Source organism: Equus asinus, chromosome 5 (assembly GCF_041296235.1).
Source record: "Equus asinus isolate D_3611 breed Donkey chromosome 5, EquAss-T2T_v2, whole genome shotgun sequence".
Lineage (NCBI taxonomy): Eukaryota > Metazoa > Chordata > Mammalia > Perissodactyla > Equidae > Equus > Equus asinus.
The window spans coordinates 26027873-26049124 of NC_091794.1; the positions used below are offsets into that span (position 1 = coordinate 26027873).

At 36.0% G+C, this 21252-nt stretch overlaps 1 protein-coding gene across 2 annotated transcripts in view; it reads right to left on the reverse strand.

The window, feature by feature from the left end:
* LMLN (leishmanolysin like peptidase) overlaps positions 1-21252 on the reverse strand; it is a 75083-nt gene that overhangs the window by 4483 nt on the left and 49348 nt on the right. For both annotated transcript variants that reach the window (XM_044771414.2, XM_044771411.2), the window contains exons 12-16: positions 19024-19134; positions 12463-12595; positions 11132-11291; positions 8879-9009; positions 4247-4457 (exon numbers count right to left, since the gene is read on the reverse strand). In XM_044771414.2, the coding sequence (XP_044627349.1) occupies positions 4247-4457; positions 8879-9009; positions 11132-11291; positions 12463-12595; positions 19024-19134 (746 nt within the window). The remainder of the gene's footprint in view (positions 1-4246; positions 4458-8878; positions 9010-11131; positions 11292-12462; positions 12596-19023; positions 19135-21252) is intronic.

Genomic DNA, 21252 nt, shown 5'->3' on the forward strand with positions numbered 1-21252 from the left:
ATTTTAACACAAAGGAATGCTATTAATAATTATACCAGTACAATAGGCAAATGGACTGTCCCAGGCAAACGAGGACATAAAGTCCTTGATCTTTAAATATCTACCCACCTATTCATATCACCCTAGGCTTTATTTGGAAACAGCAGAAGATTCTATGGGCTTTGGGCACTAGGCATGTATTTTAATTCATCCCTGAGTTGTTCTCATGGCTAAAACTATTTCCCAAAACAATTCTCAGAATGGAAAACATTTTTATAGCAATCAAGAGACCAGGTCAACCTGACTTTATTTTAGGATGAGCTATCCTTTCTAATACTTGGACGAATAAAGAACCAACCAAGCTTCAAGTCTAACTTGCTTAAAAGGTAAGAAAAATAGGGCTGGTCCTCAGCTATAGAATAAATGGAATGATAATCTCAAGGCATGGAGCCTACTCTTCTGAGCACTATACAGTGTGGAACAATTATTTTTAAAAATTATTTCAATGCATGTGATGCAGGTAAACCATGCGGAACTTCTATTCTTCCCCAATGGAATCAGCTGGTATTTGTTAAATCTCAGAAAAATCCCACTCAGTCAAAAACAGTCCTTCTCAAAGTGTGGTTCTTGGATGAGCAACATCAGTATCACCAGGAACTTGTTAAAAATGCAAATTTTCAGCTCCAACCCAGATCTTCCAAACCAGAAACTCCAGGGGTGAGGCCTAGCAATCTGTTTTAACATGATTCTGATACATGCTAAAGTTGGAGAACCTCTGATCTAGAGCTGCACTGTCCAATATGGCAGCCACTAGCTACATGTGCTGTTTAAATTTAAATTAATTAAAACAAAATAAAATATTTAGTTCCTCAGTCACACTAGCCACATTTCACATGTTCAGTAGTCACATGTGGCTAATGACTATTGTATTGGACAGTGCAGATTACAGAACATTTCCATCAACTCAGAAGGTTCTATTGGACAAGTTCTGGCCTAGAGCATCAGGGAGAGTGGTCTTAGCTGGATAATGAATGGACTTTGGAGTCACTAATAACACAGGCATATCCCTTTATCTCTTGATTCTCAATTTGGCCCCCCCAAAATAGGAGGAGAACTAGTTGTTGTTTATCTACTGTGGCACTAAAATTTAACAAGCTATTAAAACATTAATGGCAGCTTTGGAACCCTTGCTGTCCTTCAAAAACATTGCATTTTCTGTGATAGCACTCCTTAAACAAAAAGATTCAAAGAGGGTGTTTCCAAATGAATTGGAGACGATAAGATATAGACACAAAGCACTTAGCAAAGTGTCCAGCATTCAATAAATGGAAACAAAAACAACCCCTACAGGGGCTGGCCCCGTGGCTCAGTGGTTAAGTTCGCGCGCTCCGCTGCAGGCGGCCCAGTGTTTCGTTGGTTCGAATCCTGGGCGCGGACATGGCACTGCTCATCAGACCATGCTGAGGCAGCGTCCCATATGCCACAACTAGAAGGACCCACAATGAAGAATATACAACTATGTACTGGGGGGCTTTGGGGAGAAAAAGGAAAAAAATAAAATCTTTAAAAAACAAAACAAAACAAAACAAAAAAACCCTACAATCTGAAGAGACCAGAAAGAATTTAGAAATAAATCTTTCATATTCAGTAATGGAAACTATCATAGGCAATATAGGAAAACTATCTAATCACACTCTAGCACGTAGAAGTGACGACCAGGGAAAAAGAGAGAGAAAAGATGAAAGTTTTAAATTCTGAAAGAAATTACAAATGTTGGGAAAGCCCATGTGAACTAACATCTGAGAACAAAAACAAGAAAAATCAGAAGAATTTGGGGAAAGGAATATCTTTCACACTTCCTCCAGAATATTAACAGTTTTAATGTTTTGAAGGCATACTTAAAAACCAAAAAAAAAAAATACTTATATTCACAGATAGATTAGGGATGATTATTTGTTTCATAAGCTTCATCATAGGTTAATTCTAATTATTAGCATTTCCCATACAAGTACATTTAAAGCATCAAATATTATTTTTACAAGTTTGGTGGTCATAAAAACAATATAAACAAACTATTTACCTAAAAGAAACAGCATATGTAAAGTTTGCCATAGTCCCTGGCACACAGTTTAATAAATACTCAGTAAACTCTCACTGTGTGCTCTCTTCAAACACAGGAACAAATATGGGAAGTCAGAATATTTTAAAATTTCAATAGTGATATTTATAATGTTTAAAAAGCAATGCCTAAAAGGTATCTGTTCTTGTAATAGTTTACCCATGTTTCAAAATTGTGGAAGTTACAGTGCTCTTTTGAGCATGCTTCCTCATAGAACTAACTGGTCAACAGAGAACGAAATCCCATCATCGCACCACAATATCAGAAGGGCGACTGATAAAGAGGGAGCAGGATAAGAAGAATTAGAGCCCACGGCACAGGTTGGTGGAGGTGGAGGGGCTGGGGTGGTTTGTAATCTCTACTCCTCACCTTCTTTCTACAGATTCACTTGTCTCTGTCATGCTCCAAGGACAAGAACTAATCATTTCATAGCACCTTGACCTGGTCTGGCTTCCTCCTCATTCCTACACATTCTTCTACTGTACTCCTAAGAGTCTTACCCCTGAACCAGCTTCAGTAATTCTCTCTATCTCAACTCTAACTGCTAAAGGCTCAATCTCTGCTCATCTCTTGGACAATGAGATGGTGACAGTCTCTTATAGGTAACTCTGAGATTAGGCCTGAGAATGGGAACTCCATCAGAACCATCTACTTGTGGACCAGCAGCCCTCTAATTCTAGCCAAGGCAATTTAACAGTAACAACAAAATTAAGTCATCCTACCAGCTTCATATTAAGAACAAAAGTTAACTAAGAGCATTTAACACTACATTTACTATATACCACATCAAAAGGACCTAAGATCTTATATCATTTCAAACTATTTATTGTGTTACTACTATAATAACTGCAGAAAACTCAGCTGACTCACGGGAGTACTGTGCAGAAGAGAGTTAACACAGCAGGCCTGAGATCACCATCCTTTCAAAGTCCTGCTTGTAAAGATGGGTTTTAGCTGGCATCTGGGAACCGGTTTCCTCCCGATTTGGCCCCTTTGCCCCTTTTCCCTCTGCCGATTCTGCTTTCTATCTTTTCCCTTTGACAAATCTTAGCCATAAGTACAACTAGAGGCTGAGTCTTGTGAGTCCTAGAGATCTACTAAACCACCAAATCTTGGGCAGCCCCACACAAGCACTGATCTCCCAAAACTCACCCTCTACTTAGAGCTCAAGTCTAGAGAAAGCCCCCAGGATTTGGGAAAGAAAGGAAACTAAATGTTAGAGGTGGAGAAACTTTGATTTGCAAAGTGAAGGTAGCCCTCCATTTCCAACCAGGCCATGGAATAGGCAAAGGGCTACATGGTTCCATTTAAAAAATACCTGCAGCTGAGAAAATGAAACATTGCACAAGATCTTTATTATTCATACTCTAAAATGTCAAACTGCGTAAAATCTCACAGGTCATTTAATTAAACTCTCACAGATCAGAGATCAAAGCTTTAATTAGAATTCGTGAATTCTGTTTATAACTCTTAGAAATGGGTCATCAGTCTCAGTCTGCACGTCTTCACTAATGAGGAATGCGCTCTTCTCAAGGCAGCCCTTTCCATTCTTCTGCTGCCTCTAAAGGATTTCAATGGACTCTGTCTCCCTACGACTTCAAGCTATTGGTCTCAATTCTAGCCCCTGGACTTCCACAGAATCAGTAAAATATCTTTCAGCGAAAACCACCTTGTCTTGGGCAGCCTGTCTTTCTCCCTCACCGTGTGTGGCTATTTGTATCCTCCTGCACCTTTCTCTTCTTCTTTACGGGCCTGTCAATCCCTTCTTTGAGCATCTTTTCCAGTGTCTTTCTCTCTCAATTCATCTAATTATAACTAACATATATTCAATTGCTTTTTTGTATTTAATGAGCAGAATTTTGTTTACCGTTAGTTTCAAAATGAATGGTTGAAACATTCACTTTTTGTAACCTTCAGTGAATTTTTTGTGCAACTCAGAGGTTCTCCACACAGAAAGTTTCCTTGCTCTTACTGAATACAACTGTCAAGTTCATCCACCTTCAATTTCTAACAACAGGGAAGGAGCTTTCCTATAAAACCGCAATTAGAAGAGAAGATGCTCAACCTGTTTGAGAGTTTCCTTGGAGGGAATTTTCAAATCTGATCAGAAAAGCCCCTCTTCCTTCCCCAGCCATGGAAACCACTCACCCAGTGGTAGAGCTCGGCTCAAGTTAGTAGCTGGCGGATCTGTTTCTGGAGGACAGAGCTCACAGAAGTCCCAACACGACGGGCAGAGCAGGTTTCCATCATGAATCCAGCCGTTCATCTGAATACTCACAGGGAGGACTTGCCCGGCCCGACTACACAAATATGAAGTGTCCTGGACCCAAACCTTCAGACCTTGTGGAGAACAAGAAACCTTCCAACAGGAAAAAAAAAATCAGATCAGTAAGATTCCAGTATGCGAGCCTTCTCCTTCAACTGCAGGAAAATCTGTTAGAATTTACTAAAAATACTGGCTATAAAACACAATGTGGGATGTGGGTGTATCTTTAATCTCATATGAAGAGGGTTAGGTAATTCAGGTTCTAAAGGAGTTTCACTCTCTGGTAATTCTTAAACTTTTAGTCTAGCACTTTCAAAAATCTGATAAAAGCTCTGGACACTTTTCTTGAAAAAAATAAGGCAACACACAGCTTTACATACAAGTTGGAATCACAGACCACTGAAGTCAAGTTATCAAGAATAACATTTCTGCAGATTCCAGTATCCTCACATACTTCAGCTTAAATCTCTGTCAAAGAGTCATTAATCATGTCATTCTCTCCACAAATCACTAAATTTTGTAAATCAAATTGTATTAGTTTTAAATTATAAAAATAATATATGCTCATTATAAAGAAAAAGCACACAGCACAAAAATGTACAAAGTAAAATTTCTTTCTTCTTTTTCTCTATCCCAGATCCTCTGCTCAGAGACAAAAATGATCTTAGTGCTTTTATACAGACTGGTAACATCTTTAAAGGCAGGACTCATATCTCAACTACAAGGGGGAACTAATGAAGCCCATTTCAAAAAGCAAACACATTAAAGCTAACTTTTAAAGAATTTAAAATGACCATGGCTTCTTCAAAGTCGTTTTCTACAAAGATTTCAGATTAACTTCAATTATGCTACTTCACTTTAAATATTTCTGGAACTTCTCTCCTGGAATTAGCTTCAAAGCAAGTGCATGCTTCTGAACATGTCTGATGGTGGAAACTTTTTACTTTGCAAGTAGATGTAATTTATGGAAATACCCAAAAGTTGCCGAGAACCAAGTCTGGTTAAGGTAGTTGACTAAACTGGTTAACAGAAGGTTAACATAGGTGTGATGCAAAATACTAAAATCTATTCTCTTAGATGGCTACTAAACTATTTCTGAGGAAGTTTCAAAAGAGGAGTTTCAAAAGCATATTTCAGCAATGGAGTCTTTTTTTTTTTCGAGGAAGATTAGCCCTGAGTTAACATCTGCTGCAAATCCTCCTCTTTTTGCTGAGGAAGACTGGCCCTGAGCTGACATCCGTGCCCATCTTCCTCTACTTTATACGTGGGACGCCTAACACAGCATGGCTTGCCACGCGGTGCCATGTCTTCACCTGGGATCCAAACCAGCGAACCCCGGGCTGCCAAAGCGGAATGTGCACACTTAATGGCTGCATCACTGGGCCGGCCCCTGGAGTTATTTTTGAAATAACTCTATCATCAATCAAGTTCAAATATAATACTCATTTGAAAATTTAAGTTAAATAAGGTATCAAGAAACCAAACAACAACAAAATGTAACCTCTTCCAGAAGCCTGTCATTCAACAATCCACATCTAGTGAGCATCACCATAGCTACAGTGCAAGTAATTATTCTTTTAAGTGAGAATTGACTGAGCACCACGCTTGGTGCTGAAGGGGATACCAAAGAAGTCTGTAACACAATGCCTGCCCTCTAGCAGCTTTAATTGAGGTAAGAAGGGTGGGATTTAAACTTTTTTCCCCCAAAATTAACAATGTCAGACGGTTTCATGATTAAGACTCAATAAATGGTAGAAACAAGAGCAATAAAGATCAGAAATTTTTGTGGAAGAAAGAACATTTATGTTCTAAAGATGTGCACAGGATTTGGATCACAGTGAAGGAGAGATGTTGTGACCTGGTGAGTTGTATCAGAGCTGGAGTGGGTGAGGAGGATAACCACGTAGGGCTGGGCAAAGATGGACAGGAAGTGGACAGACCAAATAAGTAAGCATATGGAAGACAATGAGAGCCAGATTTCTCACTGTTGGAGAGAGGAGTTACAAATATGGAAAGGGGGAAAACTAAAATGAACTCTTTGGCGTTGGACTGGAATCAAAAATATTGACGAGTTACATCAGCATCATGGCAGAGTAAGCATTCCCAGTAATTCCTCCCCTACAACATACAATGAAAAAGTCATTTATAGTCCAACAGAGGACATTCAAACACAGCACAAAAAACAGTCAGAGAGACCCACACAGCCATACAACGGAGGGCAGAGAGGCTGGAGCCCCCCTCAGAGGAGGTGGAATGGGGTAAAAGGACACAGGAACCAGCTTGAAGGGGCTTCACCTGGCCAAATCTTGGGGAACTTAAATATCAAAATAAGTAATGATAGTTACAGTAATACCCACTGAATAAAATGGAATCCATGAGTCAATAATGATACAAATACCTAAATTAATAAAATGAAAGTATGGTAAGAAGTAAGTTATTGACGCAGTATCTGCCCCCAAGATACTTATTAATTACAAAGGGAATCAATTAAAAGAGAAAAAGTGGAGTGGAGAAGTCTACCAGATGCCAACAAGATCACTAACAAAGGGACAAATCAAAAGAGAGTATCACCAGAAGAACATGAGCATCACTTCTGTGATATTACTGCTCAAAATACATTACCTGAATCTAATCATGAAGAAACATCAGACAAACCCAAATTGTGACACATCCTAGAAAAGAAATGGCTTGTAATCTTTAAAAGCTAGTCAAGGTTATAAAAGGAACTGTCACAGATTGAAGGAGATCAGAGATGTGACAACTACGAAACATGTGATATTCATCCAGATCCTATTGCTACAAGGACATTATTGGGACAATCGGCAAACTTGAATGGGGTCTGAGAATTAGAAGCATCAATGTTAATTTCTTGATTTTGGGGGTAATATTATAATAACGTAGGAGGATGTCCTTGTTTATAAGAAAAACACTAAGTATTTGGGTTGAAGAGGCAACATAGAAGCAATTTGTACTTAAATGACTCAAAAAATATTTTTGTATCATTCTTGCAACTTCACTGTCAAAATAAGTAGAACAAACAACAACAACAAAAAATCCAGGTAATCGTATGTTAATTGTTTGGAAATCATACAGTTTCTCACACAAATGGTGCTTAGTATTAAATTAGCAAAATTAACTGACAACACTAGGCACAGGGAAGCCAAGGACATTCAATCTTTGCAGATGGTATTACAAATCTACATAATTCCTTTGCAGTGGTGGTGCTGGTGTTAATAAAACATTTAAATAGTCTGAAAAGGTCATTCTCCTACTATAGTTGCCACTGTTCTAGCTTTATCTCCTTTAACCTAATATTCTCACTTACGGGAATTTATTTCAAAAAATAAATTTAAAAAAAGGTAAAATATGTAAATATACTTATAACAACACTTTTATATAATGAAAAGTGAAAATTAACTCAATATTTAACACGGAAATGACTTCCCTAATTATGATACTTTAAAAATGATGCAATGTTCTACATCCATAAAGAATAGTAAGTATAATTATTGGAAAAACTTGGAAAAGGTGTTTGCTCTGCATACTAAGTGAAGGCAGTAAAACAAAATTATGTATTATGATTACAACTAGGTCAAAACTATGTATTTAGTCAATACATAAATCTTTAATGGAATTTATCAGAAAATGGTTGCTGGATACAGTTAGATTATGGCTAAAAAGTGTTTATTTTTAATTATCTTTTATTAAGGTTTCAAAGATAGATTTATGTGAATTGTACAGTGTGTGAATTGTATCTCAATAAAGCTGTTATCAAAAAAAGTTAATTTTATAAATAACTTGAAAAATAATAGTTAAATTCCAAGCTCCAGAAGTCTATTTAGCTCTTGAAGCTGAAATGGCACAACAAATTCTTCTTTCTCAGTTCTCGGGATCGCCTCTCCTCTCTGACATCCATCAGTAGGGTGAGAAATATTCTCTAAGTTGGATGCTCCTATGTTACAGAATGCCTGTATCTTAATACGTTCTTAATAAGGTGATGCGTCGCTTAATATCAGATGTGCAAATAAGATAATTAAGAAAATAGTAGTTTATCCACTTTGGATTTCTAATTTCAAAGGAAAAAACCCTATTATCAACCAGTAGTTGATTTATTAATTCTTAAATCCATGCTTTCCTCAGATCTTATGAAATAAAATTGCAAATTTCTTCCATTACAAAGTAATATTTGTTTAAGAACAAAATTACATATTTTCTATTATTACCTTAGGATACATGTCCAGAAGCAAAATTATTACAAACTTGCTGATCTATAGCAATTATATATATTTTTAAACAAATGGAAAAGGCAATTTCTCCCAAAGAAATGACAGTATTTTCACAAAACACAAGCATTCAAACTAATATTTACATAAATAAACAAGAGAAGTTAAAGTATTAACCAGTAAATTAGCTATATGAAAAGATTAAAAAAATGTATTTTAAAATATAAGAAGCATATAATGAGATAAAATTATACAGCATTTGGTATAATTATTAACAATCCTACAGTTTACCTGATAACATCCACTCCCCCAGTCTGGGTAACTCAGCTTCCTCTCGCACTTTTCCATGACAAACGCTGACTTCTGAATTAGACAAACTGAATGAGGTCCGTACTTTTCAGCACCATAGTTTTTAAAAAGATCTGAAGCAAACCAGAAAAATTTTCTTAAAAATTTACTTATGGCTCCAAGAACAAGAAATTGAAGCATTCTGTTCTTATGATTAAAAGTTGCTTTAAAAGTCAAACATGTTTAATGGAAATTTTCAATTAAAAAAATCAAGAGAAACGGGGCTCCAAACTCAAACTGGGTTCTCAATAAAGGGATTAGTGGGAAAAAATTATTATATTAGAAACAAGAGAAAAAACTGGGCCTAAAGTATCTAAGTTAGATAAAAAGAGGAAATGACATTAAGAATCCTCCTCACTGGAGGTCTAAGCAGGAGTTACCTCCCAAGTGACCCAAGACAGCACGAGGCAAGTGATGTATGTAATGAAGGCTTTTTTGGGGTGTTGCAACTTTTGCAAAACTTTCTTGAATTTTCATCTTAGGCCATCTGCTGGAAGTCCATAAATAGCAGGCTAATCTACTCTCAGCCTAAGCAGAAACCTGCAGAGGAGTGGGGTGGACTAAATGACCTCTAAACAGGTGGAGTGGACTAAATGACCTCTAAACAGTTGATGGGCAAAGGGATGAGGCTCTCACAGCCCAGCAATAATTAGTTCTCTTTACACTTAATACAAGTAAGTTTCATCTTTTCAAAGCAGACAGTTCAATTAACCCATTTTGAAATATTATAAAGATAAGTATTTTATGTCAGTTTTGAAAAATATTAATTGTATAAGCTAAGAAAGGAAATGTAAAACAATAAAACAGGACTCTATATTTCTTTTATTTATGAGTATTTCAAAGTCCTTGAAAAACATAGTGATCAGTGTCAAATGAAAAAAGGAGGTCAGCAAACTGCAACCCTCAGGCCAAACCTGGAGGACCATCTGTTTTTATAAATAAAATTTTATTGGAACACAGACACACTCATTCATTTACGGTTGTCTATCACTGCTTTCACACTATAACAGCAGAGTTGAGTAGTTGCAACAGAGACTGTATGCTCCACAAAGCCTAAAATATTTACTATCTTGCTCTTTACAATAAACGTTTGCCAAGTCCAACTCTAAAACAATAAAATGTGATACTATATTTTTGGCAAATCCATAATTGTCAGATCTGTGCACTTTTTGTTTAACATGGAACTGCTGAGTAGTTATAAGTCTTTAGACATTTATTAAGTAGATGAGTGGTGAAAAAAATTACTGTACAAATCCAGTTAAATCTGCCAGGTTTAAGAATAAAATGAAAAACACTACGGAAATTTAAATTTTAAATGTCTTAGTCTGTAATAAAATATGGAATAAGAGGGGGAAAAACCACCAGCTTAAAAATCTTCATGACCACAGAGAAAAAAACTACTTGTTGCTCTTTATTAACATATCAGATGTGAGAACATTTTGTTTACAGAGGTGGTTAGTATGAAATATAACTACTATTGCTGAATATCCAATTGCCATACTGTTTATTCCTTTGATGATCTATTCATTTATACATATTAAAAGGGAATAAATAATATGGCAATACATCTTTACTAGCCATGGGACAATAGTATTATTCTGATATCTGGAGAATGACAAGTCACTTCTAAATCACATAAAATTCACATTCCTCAGGAAAGGAAAAAATGAGATATCTAATATGATTTAATAAAAAGAGCTCTGCATTGGAGGATCTTGCACTGACACCAATTAACTATATTACTTAGTGTCCATTCATCTGTGAAATTCAACATCATCTTCTTTATGTCTCTCATCAGGTTTTTGGAAGAATAAAATAAAATGATAAAATAAAAATGCTTTGCAAAGGAGAAGTGTCACGCAGATATATGGTATTACTAAAAAGCAGCGTATATGAACACACACAAGTGTGTCTAATAACAGCTAACAATCCTTTCATATGTTAGAATTCTAAGCACCTACTACACTAATTCGTTTAATTCTCACAACAACTCTATGAGATAGGTATTATCATCTCCTTTGTACAGAGGAGGAAATTGAGGCAGAGAAAGTTAAGTCACTTCCAACAGATGAGTAGCAGTGGAACAACAACACAAACTCAGTCTAGCTCCAGAGTCTGTGCCCTTAACCACTATTTTATATTGCCGATATGTAATTTTAGTACGTAAATAACATTTCGTTTCACTAGACTACTAACCTGGTTGATTTTCTGATATTCTACAATCTGAGCTGCGCTGATATTCGCCACTTAAATGCCAGCTGAATTCCTGACTGAAAGGGCAGTAGTCAGCAATTTCTACTGAACCACCATAATAAGGCAAATCTTCTGCAGGTATTCCACTGAGTTCATCAAAGTACTACAAAAAAAATGATTAGGAAGACAGGAGAGTAGGAAGCATTCTGTATAATCAAAACGAAGCGCAGAGGCAATTTATAGCAACCCTCTAATGTCGTATAGTACAAAGAAGATATTAATGGACTTCTCTTCAAATACAGTACAACACAAAGATAGTAATACACTACCTAAGGGGTATTTCGAGGTTGGTATAGTTTTACACACAAGCAAGGTAAGTAAATTAGTCTAAGTTTTTTATTAGATGACAAGATTTGACTAATGTTTTAAAAGGGTGAAGAGGAAGAGTTTTAAGAGTTGACAAAACACAAAACTAATGCATACAATTAAGATATTTAAATATAATGTACTTCAAGTGTTTTTAGGAGACAATTTATATGTTGTTTTGAGAAACTTGAAAAAATAAAACTGAGAAAATGAATGAGATCATATATATAAAATACTTCGAACACCAAAGGAACCACGTATCAGATACATTTTAAAGATTTCACATTTTACACCCACTCATTTAATTATATTACTATGCCTAGAAATACAGTTGCCATCTTATGGTGTCCGAAGCACTCAGCAGGGTCACAAACATATGTAGGAAGTTCAAAATTTAGCAGCAATCATTTTAAATTAATTTCTGAGATATCATTTCTGCCTAAAGGGTCCTTTGTAAATGGTAGGCAGAGATAAGGCTTCTTAGAGAGAGCCAATGCAACAAAAAACTCAAGGTCAAATCAGAGATTAAGACTGAACATGTGGGACCATGTTCTTCACCTTTTAGATCCCATGAGTCAAACCTTTTCTAAAGCAGAACTACTAAGCTTTCTAATTAATTAGAGTATCTCAGTTATTTTCTTTAAAGACCTTGTTTTCTGTGTAAATTAGAGGAAATCAAAGACAAAGACTTTGGAAACAATTAAGAAGAAAATAAAAAGAGTTTAAAAATAGATCAAATAAATATTACAAATGCCTCTGACCATTACTACAAGGCATTGCTAAGTATTAATCGCTATCGATTAGCACATTGGTTATAAAGAAATGGAGGAATTCTGTTTTTTCTAACTTATAGAAAACAAATGGGGCCTTATAAATTGAAAAACTTAGGAGAATTCACCTTTCTAATTAAAATGAAGGCTTGTTTTTAGAAAGTTGATTCTTAAAATTGTGCTCAAAAGAAGTGTTACCTGGTACTCTCGAGGTAAAGGTTTCGGAAACTTCTGCAAATTACACACTGCAACTGCCCTCTGGTCCTGCCTGCAGGTTAGCTGCAATGGATTACTTCTGAGCGTGTCACAGTAAGGGCTCAGCATCTGCCTCCTGCACACAAAGACAAACAGCACGGCATCGAACTCTGCAGAAAACACTACAGGTCTATTTTATGGCTTTGTCTTTTCCATTATAATTTCAATATGTTCTAAGAACTTAAAATTAATTGTTGAATCAGGTTATAAACTTACTTTTCAAAGGGTAAAAGAAAATGCTTAATGCAGATGTGAAAGATTAATGCTAGCTGCATTATAACATTACTTCACCATTATTAAATAAAATACTATTTATCTTCCTTCATTTTTGCCAGTAAAATGGAGTTCACCAGACCTGATTTGCATTTTTAATGACAAATAATGAAATTCCAAATCCTGCCTAAAAATACAAATCTTCATAATTAACAAATGGAGTCTCAGAAAGAGATGGAGATGATGTCCCCTCTGTCTTCCAGATACAGTGAAATTTTTTCTGTGTCATAATCTAGTTCAAAGAATCTTGTCTGACAATTTGTTAAACCAAAAACATTCACAGGACAATCTTGTTTTCTTGTGCAAAATGAAGATGGTGAGAATATTCATAACTGTTACAACTTGTTCTGTTCTCTGTTAAATCTAATCTTGGAAGTGAAATTTGCAAAAAGAAGTCTTACAATTTTCCAAAGCAGGATCTGTTGCAGCGTCCTGTAAAAATAACCTTCAAATAAACCTATAATTCTGATCAGTCATCGTATTGATAGTTAAAATACATATTATATTAACGTCATAATAGTAATGTTTTAAATGAAATTCCAGTATTCCTAAATCCTATTACAACTGCTCTGCCAAATCGTAATAGGACCACTGGTATTTTTCCTCTTCTCCCATATGCTTCTTAAGGAAAAGAAGCCTAGGTTAGATTTCTTATTATAAGGAAGATTGATACTTGCATCATTTAACTTAACATAGTACAGCAATAAAACATCTCTAGGGAATTACAGCTTCTTGCGATAAAATGTGTAAAACACCTACCACAGACTGGGGTAAAACTGAAGCAGCATGGTTTACAGGAAAGCAAAGGTCCTTAAGTCATCACACAGACTCAGTTTCAAGTACCAGCTTCCTTGAGTTTACTTAACCTTCCCGAGCTTCAATTATAAAGCACTGAGTGCCTAGCACACACAAGTGACCCAATAAACATAATTTCACTGTCCGCACCATTTTTATCAACTCTTCATGTAAGGCAATTTTATAACTTTCTATGATGAAGTTTCCAATGAATATGACCAGTAGTTCTTACTAAGTCATTTTCTTGATACCACGAAATGCATTTCCTTTTTCTCTAAAATAAAACGGTACATTACATTTACTTTAAATTAATTAAAAAATGAGTTTTGGCTAAATGAATAAGAAGAATAAAGAGGTTAAAAAATACTGATTTTAAAAATTTCAAAGTTAGAGTTGTTCAGGATTTATGACTTACAAATTCGACAGCAGCACTACCCAACAGAACTTTCTGCAATGTATCTCTGCTGTCCAATACAGTAGCCACTAATTACATAGTGGCTATTAACCTCTTGAAATGTGACTAGTGCAACTGAAGAACTGAATTTTAAACTTTATTTTACTTTAATTAAGTTAAATATAAAGTACATAACACATATGGCTAGTGGTGCCATATTGGACAGTACAGCTCTAGAGTTGATATTAATGTCAAATAAGCTAGGCAGAGGAGTTGGGTAATTTATCATTTTTAGTTGTTTCAAAACATAGAAAGAACCTTATTTTGGATGTACGTAGATTCAAGTGATTCAAGTGAGCACGGCTCTGCCTATGCTCTACTATCCCCTTCTCACAGCCAGTCACCCAACAACGGAGGAGAGGTGTCACAGGTGAAGTTAAGCACCACCCCCTGTGCTCAAGAAGGGTCACACAGGAATCTCTAAGATAACTCAGGGAGATAGCCAGATCTGGCCTATGGTGCTAGAAGTTGGCTTCTGTCCTGTAAATACTTCTGGACATCGTTTCACAAGTGGGACATTTGAATGCTTATGACAGGGATCAGCAAACTTCAACTCTTGGGTCAAATCCTCCCCACAACCTCTTTTTTGTTTCTTTGTTTCTCCCACAATCTGTTTTTGTAAATAAAGTATTACTGGAACATGGCCATGCCCATTAGTTTTGTCTATGACTGCTCTTGATACACAAAAGTAGAGTTGAGTAGTTGTGACAGAGCCTGTACAACCCTCAAAGCCTAAAATATTTACTATCTGGCCCTTCACATAAAAAATTTACCAACCTCTGGATTATGGTTGAAAGATAGGAGAATTCAGGGGACCAATAGTTTTAGCTTTTAAAAAGAGACTAGGGGAAATTTCCTTCTGTTTTTGGTTTTAGGTGATCCTATAATTGGGACCCAAAGGGGACCAAACAGAATTGCATCTGTTAAAAGAAAAAACATCTCTCTAAACTCTTGCAGCTGCAATGTTAGTTATATATATACTTCCTTCAACACTGGAAAAGTGGTTCCCAAACTTTGCTGCACATTTCAGGCATCTGGGGATCTCTAAAAAAAATACCAATGCCTCGTTCCCACCTCCAGACATTCTGATTTAATTGATATGGGGTGCAATGTGGCCATGGAGATTTTCTAAATCTCTCTAGATGACTCTAACGTGCAGCAGAATTTTGGAACCACTACACTAGCAGATCAAATTGTACTGCTGGATTTAACTAGCTGTCCCCAAAGCAGCTGCAGGTGATTCCTGCTACTGCTTATTAGCAGCTCTTTTCACAGTAGGGTTACAACCCAGATGTCAGACTCCTTAGTAGGAATTATGAGTAACTTAGTTTTGAGACCTAACCCAGGTGAGAAAAGAATAACATCTATAACACAAGAAGTACCTGTGATTTAATGGGGAAAGCACTGGACTCGGAAAGAGAAGTTAGAGTCCCAGCTCTCTCTCTCACCAACCATATGACCCTGGGCAAGTGATTTGTGTCACCCCTTTTTACTTATCAGTAAAATGAATAACATAGTGAAATTTGTGGGACACAGCTAAAGAAATGTTGAGAGGGAAATTTATACACTAAACACATACATCAGGAAGATGTTAACATCTCAAGTCAATAATTAAGTATCTAGAGAAAGAAGAGAAGAATAAACCAAAAACAAGCTTAAGGAAATAACAAAGATAAAAGCAGAAATCAATGAATTTGAAAACAGAAAAACAATAGAAGACATCAATGAAACAAAAAGATAGTTCTTTAAAAAGATCAATAAAATTGACAAACCTCTAGCAAAACTGAAAAAGAAACAAAGAGAGAAGATGCAAATTATCAATATCAGGAATGAAATGGGATCTCACTACAGACCTATAGACACCAAAACAATAATACGGAACTACTACAAACTACTCTGTACACATAAATCTAATAACTTAGACAAAATGGACCAATTCCTCAAAAAACACAAACTACCACAATTCATCCAATAAGAAATAGTTAATATAAGTAGCCCTACAAATATTAAGGAAGTTGAATTAACAATTTTAAAACTGCCAAAAGAGAAATCTCCAGGCCCAGATGGTTTCACTGAAGAATTCTACCAAACATTTAAAGAAGAATTAAGATCAATTGTACACAATCTCTTCCAGAAGACAGAAGAGGAGGGAATACTTTCCAGTTCATTTTATGAAGCTAGTATTACTCTGATATAAAGAAACAAAGACAGTACAAAAAAGAAACAAAGACTGTACTATATTCCTCATGAACACAGATGGAAAAATCCATAACAAAATATTACTACGTGGAATTCAGCAATATAAGAATAATTATATACCATGACTAAGCAGGGCTTAGGTCACCGATGCAAGGCTGGTTTAATATTTGAAAATCAATCAATGTAATTCACTATATTAATAGTCTAAAAAAAAAATCACATGATTGTATCAACCAAAGCAGAAAAAGCATCTGACAAAAGTCAACATCCATTCATGACAAAAACTCTCAGAAAAATAGGAATAGAGAGGAACTTCAAATACTTAATGGTGAAAGACTGAATGTTTTCCACTTCTTGTGTTTATAGATCAAAAAACTCAATATAGTGGGGCTAGCCCCGTGGCCGAGTGGTTAAGTTCGCGTGCTCCACTGCAGGCGGCCCAGTGTTTCGTTAGTTCGAATCCTGGGCGCGGACATGGCACTGCTCATCAGACCACGCTGAGGCAGCGTCCCACATGCCACAACTAGAAGAACCCACAACGAAGAATACACAACTATGTACCGGGGGGCTTTGGGGAGAAAAAAGGAAAAAATAAAATCTTTAAAAAAAAAAAAAAAAAACCTCAATATAGTTAAGATGTCAATTCTCCTCAAATTGATATACAGATTTAATGCAATTCATAGGAAAAATCCCAGCAAGATTTTTTTTTAGATATAGAAAAGGTTATTCTAAAATTTATATGAAAAGGCAAAGGGACTAGAACAGCTAAAATGATTTGAAAAAGAATAACGTGGTAGGAATCAGTGCACCAAATTTCAAGTCTTATTATAGCTACAGTAATCAAGGACTGTGTGGTATTGGTGGAATGACAGACACATAGATCAATGGAAGAGAACAGAGAACTCAGAAAGGGACCCATATAAATACACTCAACTGGTTTCTCGACAACGGCAATAAAAGCAACTCAATGGAAGAAAGCCCTTTCAACAAACGGTGCTGGGGCAATTGGACACTGACATGCAAAAAATGAACCCAGATGGAAGTCTTCCACCCTATACAAAAATTAACTCAAAATAGATCACAAACTTAAACATAAAACAATAAAATTTTTGAAAAAAATATAAGGAAATCTTTGGGATCTAGGCCTTGGCCAAGAGTTCTTAGTCTTGACACCAAAAGTATGACTCATAAAAGGACAGACTGATAATTTAGACTTCATCAAAATTAAAAACTTTTGCTCCACAAAAGACTCTATTAAGAGGAGAAAAAGACAAGCTACATATTAGGAGAAAATATGTACCGCATATCTGATAAAGGACTAGTATCTAGAATACGTAAAGAACTCAAAACTCTACAGTAAAAAAGTAAACAACCCAATTAAAAAATTGGCATAAAACATGAAGAAATATCTCACCAAAGAGGATATATAGATAACAAATAAGCACAAGAAAATATGTTCAACATCATTAGCCACTGGGGAAATGCAAATTAAAACCACAAGGAGACATCCCTATGACCTTTCAGAATACCTAAAACATCGTGACAATACCAAACGCTGGAGAGGATATGGAGAAACTGTTATCACTTACACATTGCTGGTAGGATTATCAAATGGTATAGCCGTTCTGAAAGAGAGTTTGGCAGTTTCTTACAAAACTAAACTTGGAACTACCATACGACCCAGCAATTGCACTCCTAGGCGTTTATTTTGGAGAAATGAAGATTTATGTTCACACAGAAACCTGTAAATGAATGTTTATAGTAGCTTTATTCAAATAGCCAAAAACTGAGAAGGGTTAAACAAACTGTGGTACATCCACGTTATGGAATACTATTCAGCCATAAAATTGAGCAAACCATTGATAGACACAACAACCTGGATGAATCTCCAGAAAATTATGCTGAGTGAAAAAAGCCAATCCCAAAAGGTTATATACAGTATGAATCTATTTATGTAATATTATTGAAATGATAAAATTATAGAAATGGAGAACAGATTAGTGCTTTCCAGGGACTAAGGAGGGGCTGGGGTGGGAAGGAAGTGGGTATGATTATAACTGGGCAACATGAGAGATCCTTGTAACGGAAACGTTCTCTATCTGACTGTATTAACGTCAACATCCTGGTTGAGATATTGTACTATAGTTTTGCAAGATGTTACCAATCAAGAAAACTGGATAAAATGTACGTGAGGTCTCTGCATGTTTTTTTACGACTGCATGTGACTCTACAATTACCTTGAAAGAAAAAGTTAAAAATATATATATATTTATAAATATATAAACACATGCATAAACAAATAAATGTGTGTGTGTGTGCATGTGTGTGTATTCCCCAAACTTGGAGAATGTATTTTTAAAAAGCTTGCTAGGTGATTATGATATGCATCCAGATTTGAGAACTACTATTCAAAAGTACCTTTATGCTTTTTGACACTGAATCAACAGTTTCATCTATGTTTATGAGTGCATTCTCTGAAGAAAACAATAAGAATGATAAAATATGCAAAAAATTTTTCAGTACACATAGATTTATGAATTATAAGCTAAACAAAAATCTTTATGGCTCTGGCTCTTATACTGTAGATTCTTTTAGTATATGATTTAAAACAATACTGCAGTATTTATTGTATTATCACCAAGCACCTTAGATGGTTTTCTACACATTTTGAAATCGAACTATTTAGACCACATTTTGAAAATAGTGACATTTTAGGCTCAGAATAAAGAAAAAAATTAGAAATAAGTTGTTATCAAAGATATTATGAGGAAATGCATTCCTACTTTTGTCTCTGCTGATCAATCCAGAATTTACAGCTCTTCCTGACAAAGTCACAGCCCATTCCTCGGCCCCAGTCTAACTTCTCAGCCATGCTGTAATTCGCCTTGTACCAGCTGTGGAAACAATTCAACAAAGCACTTTTTATTATTGTCAATTTACAAACGACTCCAGCACACCAATTACAAACCTCAGCAATGAGCAGACAGGACCTCAACACACACGAGCGTTTACAAAGCCCCTGCTGCACAGGGAGCAGGAGACTGCAGTCTTATGGCTACGGTACTTCCATCTTTGAAAACAAAAATAAAAACGAAGCATGCTTCCATTCTAACTTTCAAAGATGACAGAAGTCACAGAGTAGAAAGCGGGTAAGGTGTGAGACAAGGAGAGTGAGAGCCAAAGAAACAGAAAGAGAATGAGAGAAAGAGAAGGGAGTAAACTGAGGAAGAAATAGTGGAATTACTAGTTGTCTAGCCTTTACCTAATTGGATTCAGTTGGTCCTAGTTTCTTGCTTCTCTGGCCTTGAATTTGTGATATTCTATCAACACAGGCCCTGCTTGCAACTAAACATTACACCATTACAATAAGACAAATGAATATTATGTCCAATACTTTAAAAATGTTCTAACTTCAGGGAAAAAAACCCAACGTTGATTTAGTTTCCTGGCAAATTTAATCAAAGGCAAGGAACCTACTTTTATTAGTTTTTCTTCTTTATTCCTAATGACAAGATTAATTTACAAAAGTTATAAAATTATACAAAATAGTTTCTTATCTGTTTATATCTTGTCTCTTTAGCATTACCAAAACAGTAAATAAAAACATAGGCTCAAAGGCTAGGGGAATGAGAAAAACCATCCCCTCCACTCCACCCACCTTCCCTCAAAGTTAAACACAAGCAGAAATTTGTGACATAGCTTCTTCCAAAGCGCTCCTCTTTCAAAGAACAGAAGTTTCTCACGCAGAGAGTGAAGAAATGAATCCTGGCACTCCAATATCACAGTACCTGGAACCTCTGCAGCTACAACGTGTTACGTTAATTAGCTAACTTGGTATCACAACAGGTCAAGTTGTCCAGATAGTAACAGATGCCCCTAGTCAATCATTTCAGCAGTGCCTGGGTTAGGAAGTCTTTCTCGCTATGGAAAAAATGTAAAGTAGCTAGATTGCCTTAGGAATTACCATAGCTAGCCCAGGTTGCTAAGTGCAGTCACACTAACAGCACTGTGTTACTCAATCACCAGCTAGGCACTCCAGCCACATTTCTTGAAACCTTCTCGACATCTTTTCTTTGCAGCTGTTCCGTACTATAAGTCAAGAGTTATTAAACATTTCTTACACGGCAGGCACTCTGCTAAATGCTAAGGCCACCGCAATGAATAGACTCACACAGGTCCTGCCCTCATGAAGATTATAATCTAGTGGGGAAGACACATATTTTAAAAAAATTACAAGGTTGATGAGTACCACAGAGGTTAAGTATAAGATGCTAACAGGAGCACTTTAATAAGGAAACCTAAGCTAGCCTAGGGAATTAGGAAAGATTTTTCTGAGGAAGCAACTTTAAGCTAAACCCAGAAGGATGAGCACAAGTTAGCTGAAGGAGCAGGAGCATAAGAAACAGGGTTTCTTAGTGGCATTAGTGTGCTGTGAGATCAATTTAAAGGTTTTTTAAAAAACATTTTTTTTTATTGTGGTCATAATAGTTTGTAACATTGTGAAATTTCAGTTGTACATTATTATTTGTCAGACACCATGTAAACGTGCACCTTCACCCCTTGTGCCCACCCCTCAACTCCCATCCCCCGGTAACCACTAAACCATTCTCTTTGTCAATAAGTTTATGTTCCACAAATAAGTGAAATCATACGGTGTTTGTCTTTCTCTGTCTGGCTTATTTCACTTAACATAATATCCTCAAGGTCCATCCATGTGGTTGTGAATGGGACCATTTTGTCTTTTTTTAATGGCTGAGTAGTATGCCATTGTATACAGATACCACATCATCTTTATCCATCATTGGTTGATGGGTACTTGGGTTGCTTCCATGTCTTGGCTATTGTGAATAAAGCTGCAATGAACATAGGGGTGCAGAAGCCTCTTTGTATTGTCGATTTCAAGTTCTTTGGATAAATATCCAGTAGTGGGATGGCTGGGTCATGCGGTATTTCTATTTTTAATTTTTTGAGAAATCTGCACACTGTTTTCCATAGTGGTTGCACCAGTTTGC